This window comes from Malania oleifera, chromosome 2, assembly GCF_029873635.1.
Source record: "Malania oleifera isolate guangnan ecotype guangnan chromosome 2, ASM2987363v1, whole genome shotgun sequence".
Taxonomy (NCBI): domain Eukaryota; kingdom Viridiplantae; phylum Streptophyta; class Magnoliopsida; order Santalales; family Ximeniaceae; genus Malania; species Malania oleifera.
The window spans coordinates 104,000,087-104,011,951 of NC_080418.1; the positions used below are offsets into that span (position 1 = coordinate 104,000,087).

The 11,865-nt window shown below is 36.2% G+C and overlaps 1 protein-coding gene across 8 annotated transcripts in view; it reads left to right on the forward strand.

Annotated features, from left to right (window-relative positions):
* The window catches only part of LOC131149137 (serine/threonine-protein kinase STY13-like), a 35,905-nt gene extending 26,270 nt beyond the window's left edge, over window positions 1–9,635 (forward strand). For all 8 annotated transcript variants that reach the window (XM_058099269.1, XM_058099268.1, XM_058099265.1 and 5 more), the window contains one exon: window positions 8,956–9,635. In XM_058099269.1, coding sequence (XP_057955252.1) covers window positions 8,956–9,295 — 340 coding nt within the window. In that variant the 3' untranslated portion in view covers window positions 9,296–9,635. The remainder of the gene's footprint in view (window positions 1–8,955) is intronic.
* The last annotated feature ends 2,230 nt before the right edge of the window (window positions 9,636–11,865 follow it).

The window sequence follows — 11,865 nt, forward strand, 5'->3', positions numbered from 1 at the left end:
ATTTTTGTAGTTCGATTTTTTAAGGGATGAGGTTCTCTTGTTTGGTTCGATTTTCTGAGGCTTCGAAACAAATCGAACTAGCTGGTTCAGTTTTTGTTGGTCCAAGCTGATGGGTAACCCTCATTCCCCATTTCCCCCAAACCCTGTTTGGCCTTCGACCATGGAATCGGCTGTTTGGCACCCAGAAAATTGAAAACCCTAAACTAGTACATTATATGGTAGACTTTATCCCAAAGCTAGCACTTGCACAACACCATTCCACCTGATTATGAAAAAGAAAGATGTGCCTCCTTGGGAAGCTAACACACAGAGGTGGTAAAATCATTCAAAGAAATGACCACAAAATTACCACCACTTTAGATTTTTGACAAAGGAAATAAAATCTTGTAGATATATGCTAGTGATTTCTATTGGGGAGCAGCTTTAATTGAGGAAAAAGAAGACGGGACTAGACATATCTGTGGATATAAGAGTGGAGCATTCAAAGAATCAGAATCGCACTATCACCCCACCTTCAAAGAAAGGTAGTAAAAAGAGGGATTGAAAAGTTTGAATTCGATCTGATTGGACATACTTTTATGATTGAAATGGATATGTCCTTTTTAAAGATGATCCAATTTAAGCAGAAGATCCTCCTACAAGGACAACTTATTAGATGGGCGAATTGGTTTTCACAGTATAATTTTGAAGTAAAGCACGTTAAAAGGAAACACAACATCCTTAATGACTTCCTCTCAAGACCAACAAATCCCCAAAATCATCCTAGGTTCTCTTCCTCATAGCATCCTCATCTTCCTCATCTCTTTCACAACTTGTCAAAGGTGAGATCCAAACGCAATACGGGAATATGTATATTAATATCTCTCCCATCTATAAGAGGATACGGAGCTTCAAAGAAAATCCCTTTGCGGTTCCGCACTTGTCAGCACATAATTGGATTGATACAAGGAAAAGTCTATGTCACATAAATCATATTGATCCGGACAAATTACCACAAGATTTATTCAACCTAGTTCAATTTCAAGATGACGGGAGAGCCAAAAGCTCTCATTACCTAGTTTTGTTTCCCCATTTCTACAGTATCTACCTAATGAACAGGCTGACATTTTATTATGTGGAACAAACAGAGAGTAATGGTACAATCGAAGACCTGGGGATAATGGCAGTCTACCCAGTGGAAGAAGAGGAGGAATACAGGGCAAGAATGGACCACTGAAGGACCACTGAAGCAATGGATCACTAAAGCCATTGTGCCCAAATTTATCTTTATCTTTATCTGTATTATCATTTTCAGCTTTATCTTTATTTGTATTGTCATTGTCAGTCAGCTTTAGCTTTATCTATATTATCATTTTCAGCTTTAGCTTTATTTGTATTGTCAATCAGCTTTAGCTTTATCAAAAGTTGTGTAAAGGAGATAAAGAAAAAGATTATGTTAGGGGAATATGCCAAGATGCCATGGCACATTCCCTCGCTCATCTATTTAAAGGAGGATCCAACCTCTAGCTAGGAAGAGCAAGTGAGAGCAAAGCATTCTCTTGTAAGAGCTCCAATGTATTCCTTTTGTTCTTGTTGTGAGCCTTTTGTGTAAGGAAATTCCTCTTAGTGTGTTCTTATTGCATTTTGTTCCTTTCTTCCACATCATTACTTACGATACTACACTGAGTGCTTATTTGGTGATGTGAGAGCAGGAGAATGCCTACTAAAGGAAGCACGAAGGACTTGAGAATAAACATCGACAAATGATGGCAGCTCGGCACTACTAAGTATCTAGTACTGGATTGCCTCAAACTCAGGTCTCAAGCTTGTTAGATAACGAAGAACTGTCATTTGCTCCCTCTGCTTTTGCATCTCACAAACGTCAGTAGTTTTAGGTTGCACGGTGTTAAGCTCCTTATGAATACGCTCCGTCTCTCCAAAATATTCTGCAATACTCCTAACTCCTTGTAACTAAAGGTACTTCTAAGATAATCATACATACATTTAATGTTACTGGAGTATAGAAGTTTGACATAATCCCAAATCTCCTTGCAGGTATCTAGATACATGCACATCTGTGCAATTTGTGGCTCCATTGAATTCAATAAGAGGGAAACAATCAAGGCATTTTCTTGAACCCACACGTCTTTTCTCATTAGAAGGAGCAGAGTGGAGCAAGTGGGCAGATTTCCCTAATCTTGCTAAATAAATCCGAACAACTTTAGACCATTGAACATAGTTCTTTCCATCAAACTTGAGTCGTTATTTGTGGCAGCGATGTAGGAAACAAATTTTTGGGATTCATAGATTCCATCCCAACACTCACAAATCAGCAACCGCACCAAAACAAGAAGAACAATCAAAACTAATCGGGACAATCACAAACTATGTGAAGCATCATCACAACCACGGACGAGGTGAACAACTCACCGACAGATATAGCACTGCCACAGCCTCACAACTAAATATACGAATGCTGCCACGGCTCCAAAAAACTCACAAAGAAGCCTTCAAAAACCCTGAACAGAGATTAATGGAATAACGTGAGTGCGTGGTTGAAAAAGGTTGAATTGAGCAAAAAACTGGCCCAACAGCTTGTTAATATAGTCTAGAGAAGGATTCAGAACATGGCAGGGGAAAAGAAAAGAAAAAAGTGGTCAGGACTTCACTCACGCGCCGGCACGTGGGGCTGGCCCTGCCAGCATTTGGCTGGCGCGTGGGAGCGTGTGGGGGCTCTTTTGGTGATGGGGTTTTGTGGGGTTAGGCTTCGAGGGGTTCTGTTTATGGGTGTATGGTTGGTTTTGTGAAATAATATGGGATGGAGGTGGATCTGGGAAGGACAGCTGTGGGAATGGTGTTTTCTGGCAACGACCGAGGGGAATAGGGTTTAGGTTGGATCACGCTATGATATCATGTTAAGATTTGATTAAAATGAATGACCTAACTTGAAGATAAGTCTCTCTATCTATTTATACTATGAATTAAATACATTCTAATGACAATAAGACCCTTTCTAACTCTCATTAATTAACATATTAACACACTTAATAATAATAATAATACTAAAAGACATAAATAACCTTTAACAGTATTTAACCTTTTTTTGAGCTTTTCTAATTAGATATTATTCTGTTAAGAGTTATAATTGAATAATATCCTTATTCCTAAAGAATTGACACCTCTTGATCTTTTCAGAAATTTAGGGTAATTTCTAAGATTTCTTTCCATGGTCTAGATAACTTTTGGAGCTATTGATTTAACCAATGAGGCATTTCCTAAAGTTATAATTTCTAGTATTTTTGATATATTTTAGCGTAGTCTGTGTAATGACAAATATCGCACAGCTTAAGCTTTGCTAAGGCATAAGTGACCTCGCTATTACTAGCTCACATTGAAGGCCCTCCAAGTTAAGCTCCAAAGTCCATTGGACAGCCAAATAGAGCATGGGAGTTTAGTTCATTGTCACTAGAGCCTTCATCATGGGGTAAACTTGTTGCTGTCGTCATCAAGCACTCAGTGTAAATGACTTCGCTGGAGTTCGCTGCTCATCAAAGCAGCTACCTTGCCATTGGCTGCAGTCCTAGCCTATTCCTGTTTGTAGAAGCAAGCCAACAAGTTACCAACTTCCTTTGCCACTCATCAATGCTGCCACATCATCTTTCACGCCTTCACAGTTTGCCTCATCCCTGTCTGTCACTCATCCAACCTTACTGTTGTTCAAAGAAGCAAGTCATTGTTGCGGGTACCTTCTTCACCATTAAGGTGACCTTGTTGCTTGCCACTTGAGACTTTTGAAACCCTAGTTCTCTCATTTGAAACTACCTTTGCTTGTTAATGAAGCAAGCTTACCCTCGAATGAAGAAGATAGGAAGTTTACACTTGTCAAAAGGAGCTGGTTTGAACTGGTTCAATTGGGTCAAAGTCAAATAGTTAGTGAAATTGGACCAAACCAAGCTGCTAGGATTTGATTTGGCTTGATGATAGGGAAAAAATAGTAACGAAGTGTCTGTTTCATTCGATTACTAACAAAGTAGCTCAAACTCAACTCGTAGGTTGTTTTCAAAATCAAATTATCAAGTTTTTGATAGGAAGTTTAATGCTGTCAAGTCCAATATTTCTTGTCTCATAAACGTTGTTGGTCCTAAAAACAAATAGAAGGGACTTATGGAACCCGATGTTCTTCCTAGGAGCCCTAATACTATTCACACCCGTAATAACTTACCTCATATTTTGCAAGCCTCTAGCAAGGCAGATTATGAATTACTTTACATGAGTTCATGAGAGAGGGTGATCTACAGATGGTAGGTTGAATCAAATTGAAAAAAGAAAATGTATTTGTCTAAGATGCCAAACTGAAAGAAAAGTTGGGTATGGCGGTTATTTGACTCAAAAGATCTTGCATGCATTTGGTGGTATCACCTTGTTCATTAGCGCTAACTTTATAGGCAAACTTGAATCACTAAGTGGAATCATATGTGATGTGTGATGGAAGAAAAATCCATTCCAAATGGTTGGGAGTGAGAGATGCACTTCAAGCTCTGTGGATATATATTTTGATATGTACATGCTTGAGTTTTAGAAATTGATTCCTTGATGTTCTTTTGATGAAGATAAACAATAACATATCATTTAGAAGATTGGGTGGCTTCGCTATGGATATCTCATTGAATTACAATTCTACGGTTTTAATTCAATTGATCAAACCACCATTTTGCTTAGAAATATGAGACAAATGAGAAATATTGGAAGGATACTTGTAAGAAAATACTAGTGCCATATTAGCCTCATCCTACTGCACCATGCTGCCTCATTCAAGTGGGGTTAAATACTTTCAGATTGATTTCTATAATTGTGGGCAAAAGGAACACCCTTATCGCAATTGTCTTATGAAGACTTGTGTCATTGTCATTGTATTGGAGACTGTTGAAGAATTTTTTAGTCAAGCCTAAGGTTGTTGGAGATTTGGAAACTGAGGCTAAGACATCAGGGAGCTCTACCATCGATCAAAACTCTGAATACACTTGTATTTTGGGATGAAGATAAAAGCACTAGTGAGGGTGTGTTCACTTTAACTCTAGGTCAAGTTCTTTTTCCAACTTGGGGAGATTGTTGCTGTTGGCATGGAGAGTTAATTTAATTTTTTGTTTTTGTAGTAAGGGTGAATTGGAGTTATATCTCTTAGATCTTATAATCTTTTTGTTTAGGAACAAGAATGGCTTACAAGGGACTGCCCTTGTGGGATTTGCAATCCACCAATCATAGAATGTTACATTAATGTGTGAAGCCACACAACTCAGAGAGATGCTTTGGTGTGGGTACTAGTAAATGGGTCCCACACCATTTTAATGGCCAAACAATGACATGAGATCTTGTGATTGATGGACTACCAATACTAAATGGGGGGCTGTCCTTCCTAAGTATCTTTTTGAAAGTAGTATTAAGTTTATTTATTTATCCTCAATTTTCTTGTTCTCCAAGCCTTTTAGGCCTATAAAGGCAAGGCTGCATACTATAGACCCATACGCGAGAGCTTTGTGCATCAGGCTGCACTTTTTTTTTTGGTTCTCCAAGCCTTTTAGCCCTATAAAGGGCCTTCTATGTAGTTGTTTTATTCAGAGTTGAATTAATGTTTTTTTTATATTGGACATTGCTCCTGCATCATTTATATTATTTTTTTTGTTGGTTTTTTTTTTCTTCTTTTAAACATAGTTTTAAACTTCTGTACGGTATTAGTGTTGATTGATTAACTGTGATAGCCATAATTTGGTGGAAGTAATCTAGACAAGTAGAGATTAGAGTAGATAGGAAGGGATAATATGAGGAAAGGGGAGAAAAATTGTTCCTAAAATAATTTCCTTTAAATTGTCAATATATTTAATGGCATTGATTGATGATGGGAGAAAAGATTGTGGGAAGAATGACTGCCTAGTAAATGTATGTTAAAATAGATGTAGTTGATAACATCGTTAATGTATTCACTGTAGATTACATACTTCCAAAACTTGAAAACTCATTAATGAAAACTGCAATATTTATTTGTTTTGGAATGATTGTGGCAAAATAATTTTTCCCTATATTTTAATAAAAAATAACTATTATCACGTGAGTAAATTGAGGTCTTAAACTAGTTCCTTAATGTCTCCGTGACATTGTGGTTGGTCCGGATAGTTCTTATTATGGGTTCTTGAATTTAAGATGTATGGTCATTAGATATTTGGTGGTTATTCGTATATGGCCGAGAATACTTCGAAGAATGACTTTTGAGAAAACACCAAGTGTGCATCCTACCTCCCCCGATATCCTAATGGATACCAAGTAAGCAACCTTGAGGAGTGCTTAGGGGTAGACCCTTGACACCCTCGCAGGGTGCCCTAGGCATTGTGTGGGATGGGAGCCCCATAGATGATCCATTTGGGGAATGGGATTGTGCGGGTCTCTCGGGCTTGAAGGTTTGGGTGTATGTCCTTTTTAGCCGTCGGCTATACAGTTGGATGGTACAATCTAAGACCCAAGTACTAAGGGGATGAGGGTTACCCTCAGTACAAGTGGAATGCGAGTTAGTTCCCTTACCATTTGGGAGGATTTTGGCAAGGGTGATTCCTTTTGGCCATTTAGAACTCCATTTCTGTGAGACAACGCTTTATATGTGTGGGTAAATCCTAGTCAAAATTTGAGATTTTGTTGAGCAAGAGACTTATTAATTTGGTAATAGTCTTTCCCTTGTTATGCATCTCATTGGCTTTATGGCCATGGACTCTTAAGAATGAATATATAATAATCTTATTAACCTTGTGTTTTGTGTTAATTTGACCTCAAAGATTATGGTATTCCAGCAATCTATGGCAATAAGTGTGGTCATATCTAGTGGGCATGAAATAACGATTTTTGTTTCCCACATTAAAGAGAGCATGGTGTACTGAAGGCTAGAGGTTCAAGTCTCAAAATGTGGGGATAAGATTGTGAATATCATGCCCTCCCTAGACCCTAATAGTGTTGGAGCCTAGTGCACTTGATGTTGATTATATATATGAAGAGAGCATTGAGGAATATCAATGCTAGTTTGAGATGTTCTTTGTGGAGTTTGTGAAGGTCTATTTTCCTAGATTTACTCTCTTTTCAACCCTCACACTAAATTTGAGGTGGGGAGGGGGGTCCTAGATTCATTTTTGAAAAGACCCATGGCTTGGGAATGTTTCTATTTCCACGGCTTTCCTTGTCTTTTTAGACTTTGCTTTGAGCCAAATAGTTGTGTGTGTGCCTGTGGATGATGCGAGTTGCTATCCGGTCTCTTGGAATCTCCATCTTAGGACATCTCTAAATGATAGGGAGATGGTGGTATTGTCCTCCTTGTTTTTATTGAACAATTGCAACTTACTTTGGGAAGGGATGTTTGTTGGGGTGTTTACTGGTATGATAAAAAATACCAATACATGGGGCCAAGAGGCCCTTGCCTTGCCAGGAATAGTATATCTTGGATCTCATAAGCAGGCTCTTAGTTTCACTGTGTGCTTTTGTAGGGGTTAATATTACGCACAAAGGTTAATATTATGCACAAGGGTGCAAATTTGAGCCATCAGATTTGAGCAAGTGTGCAAATTTGAAGGCTCATGTCATCGAATGACGTGAAGGCTCAAATTAAAAATAATTTTGAGAAGTGTGCAAAAGTGTGCAAATTTGAGCTTGTAGTATTAGTAGTACACATCAGATTTGAAAATTTGTTTTATTGGACCCAGCTAACATAAAGAAGATGAGACATGAACAGTCATTGAATGATGCATCACATTAATTATTATTTGATTTATAAGTTTAGCTATGTAATGAAAGAAATCTGAGGAAATCATATTTCAGACCTCCCACCTGCAGATCTGCTATTAAAACCAATTGTTCTAGCACTAGTTTGTAATTGTTCTCTTATTTTTTATTCTATCCTGCTCTATGACCTTTTCTTCTCATAATTTTGAAAAATTTGTTATGCTTATGCTTCATTCTTTATTGATTGTGCATGAAATCAATAGGAGTTATTTATTTAAATTTCTCATGCTATAGCGTTTATGTCTTAAATTGATAGTATATATTTATCAGAACCTCTATATTTGAACCATGAATAAATGAATTCTTAAGCATGTGGAGATTTCCCAGACCTCGACCCTACCCCACCATTTTCCATTCTGTTTCCTTATTCTCTTCATAAAGTTCCGAACAAACATGAATTTTTTCTAGGTTCCGTTGGTAGGTTGTCATCAATGTCTTGATGTTGCTTACACGTCTTTTTCGTTAATATTTCTCATTTATTGCATGCAATGAATTTCAAATTTTTTGAGAGTTTTATCATTTACTTAATATTGTTACTGACTACAACCCATACTATGCACATGGAGCTATGTGCATGGAATCAAATACATCGAGAAGTGAATGAGTTCTTTGGGGTCTTGGCATTACAAAGGTGTAAGATAACCAGTCTACTTTCTGTGAACATAATGGTGGAACCGTGAAAATTTGTCTATGGGTGATTCTCTATTGGGATCAATGCGCTGGTTTTTCCCAGTTCAGTGGTTGTTTCTGGTTTTGTTTTCTGCTGTTGTCAAAGTAGTCGTCATTTATATTTTACATCTATTTCCTTTGAAAATATTGTTTCCAATTTCAAAGAAAAAGATAGAAAAATGAAAATGATGATGGCATTTCAAAGAAAATAGATGAATAGAAAATAATGACAACGGTATCTCTTGAAAACATTAAGACAATAGTCCATATCTGCCATGCAGATGCAGATATTAAGGAGGGAATTTGAAATGTAATATATCTCATCTGTTGGTTTTGATGTTTTATCTTCAACCAAACACTGCTTACCTAGTAATTGAATATCTAGAACCTGAAACAAAGAGGAAATTTGTCAGTGCTGATTTCCCTAGATTCTATTTGACCAGGTGTGATATTTACCTCTTCTTTTTGTGCTTCTTTTTCCTATCATTGTTGCAGAGAGATGATCCAGCACAGGCCCTACACACAAAAGGTAGACGTGTATAGTTTCGGGATTGTCCTGTGGGAGCTCATCACTGGTTTGCTTCCCTTCCAAAACATGACAGCGGTGCAGGCAGCATTTGCCGTGGTGAACAAAGGCGTCAGGCCAATTATCCCACACGACTGTCTTCCTGTGCTTAGTGAGATCATGACTCGCTGCTGGGATGCTAACCCTGAAGTCCGCCCACCCTTCACCGTCATTGTTAGGATGCTTGAGAATGCAGAGACAGAGATAATGACCACCGTGCGCAAGGCACGCTTCAGGTGTTGCATCTCCCAACCAATGACTACGGACTGATACAGAATAGAGGACAGGAGGAACAAATGTTTCTTTAGTATTGAAGAACAAATACGTGGTTACTATTATGGAGTATGTAATTATCAATATATTTTTTTTTTTTTTTTTTTTTTCCAAGATAGGGAAATAAGGTCCTAAAAATTGTTTTTTCAAGCATTGTCTATATTTGTTGTAGTACTGACTATGTGCTGATGTTAGTTGTGGGACTTCTGGAGAGCATTTACATGTACCATTCTGTGTTAGTAGTTCTGCCTCCTTGACTGGAATTGCTGTTTTAGCTCTCATGTTTTCTAGTCAACAAAAGGAGGTTCACTATTAATGCCATTTTTATGAGGTGTCCTATCTGCTGTCCAATCTTTTGTGGGGAGGGGATGAGTTTTACTAATGATGTTTTGCTTTGTATATGCCATCAAATCTCAACATCTTCAGTGGATGGAAATGAAGACGGGTGGAAAGCTTGTATTAACTTCAGCTGAATACCCTATTATTTTTCAAATATAGGGTTTACATCTTCAAAAAGTAGAGACTTAAGATGTAATGATAGAAAAATCTTCATGCATTTCCATATTGAAACCATCTTCCTTTGCATCCCTCAAAACAGATTAATGTAGACTATATCTATGTAAAGTCATATAAATGTATGCACAATAATTGAAGGTAAACATGATTATTCCACTACCTTTATATTAGAATTTGTAACATGCGACTTGCTGTTCGTCTTCTATTAATTTTTTATTTCACCTTTTATGTATTGATTCGTTAATTAGCATATTAAGTGTTTTAAATTTTGAAAAATATGAAATCTAACTACGCTAATTCATTTAATTATGCATAGTATTAAGGGTTGACAGTATAATGTGGGTTAAATGAAGGAGGAGAGATGTGGAATTACTTGGATTATGACTTGTATGGTTATCCTATTAATTGAAAAAAATCAATAGTCTCACTTATCATTGGGTATGAAGAATGTCTCTTGCCTTCATGATTCACTATTGTTGAAACTAATATTCTCATACTTATGAGTGACTTTAGTTAACTTATCAGGTGTTCATGTTCGTTGGTTTGAACGTGTAATTGTTAGGTGACTCTGTGAAGAGAGAGTCTGGCAAGTGCGACACGACCCCTTAATTAAGCTTAACTTAGGGGTCTGTGACCCATAGCAGAACCTCTAATTCATACTATTATTTGACAACTGTTAATATATATATATATATATATATACCCTCAAAATAAATTAACGCAAGTCAATCCTCTCATTTTCTTCACAATTGTTTTCATTAATTTAGTTAGACAAAAGAAAGAAAGAAAAAGAGTAAAGAAAAGACAGTGGGAGGTTTGTTAAGAGATGGTGAGTGTGCGATGGACCAATCGATAGGGTCAGGTAAAAAATTGGCTCCCCACCTTTCCCATGTGTGACCCAAAGCCTACTTCTTATAGTCAAAGTTAATTAAGTTTATTAATAGAATAATGAACTAGTTTGACCACACCTTTCACATGCCTGCCTCAAGTTGATCTAAACCAGATTAGCACATTTTTTAAAGATATTTAAATAAATTATTTGAAACAAGAATATTGTTTGAAAAAAAAAATCATTTCACTATATTTTTTCTCTATTTAAAATACTATAGAAAATAATTTTTTTTTTTTTTGTAATAGGATTAAATGTTTACAAATCAAAAGTTAATGATGTCCAAATCATTTTTTGTTCATTAATTTATTAAGTGAGATTGAGCATTTCAGGCGTTCATCTTCTCTCAAAGATTTAGAATGACTCTTATTCATTCTCATTCACAGGTTTGAGTTATTCAAATATTTGTCAAAATTACTTATAAACTTTTATTTTTTTATTATAAATATAATATTGTCATTTTAATACATAAAAGGCCATTTTTTTTATTCAAATTGATATTTATCGATAGTTATTTTTGTCCAAAAACCAAAGAACCTAACTAAAGCATTTAAATTTTGAAAATGAGGAAAAATAATAAATCTTTTTGTAGGAGGTTTATCGATCGCTAACGAGTGATTAGTTGGTCCCCTTGTACGCATGAGACCATATGCGTATGCTCGTGGTGGTTGTCTTCAATCTACAGGCAGTCGATCAGTCCCTCGAGAGTGATTGACAGGTTTGGTGTGAATTTTGAAAATCAAGCGTTTATGGTATTGACTATTGAAATTAAAGATGTAATCTCAAGAGAGGGTGAATTGGGTATTTAAAAATTTCTTAACTGAATTTTAATTTAGTTTAGCTCTTTTAATTTATATCACCACAATCACACAATCACAATATCTAAACAGCAACCTTACTATACAAATAGGGAATCCTATATATGAATATGAATATGAAATTTGAAATTATAATTCAAATCTCAATACTTCATTCTATGCGGTTGAACAATTTATCAAAATCTGATTTTCAGTAATAATCAATATTTTTCTCAAGATATAATTTCAGTAATGCAACATGTATTATTTGAGCACTTATATTTTAATCGGATAATCGATCACAAATATTTTACCTAAGCAACTTTGCACCTAAATTCAGAGATAATGCTTATTTGATTTTCAGT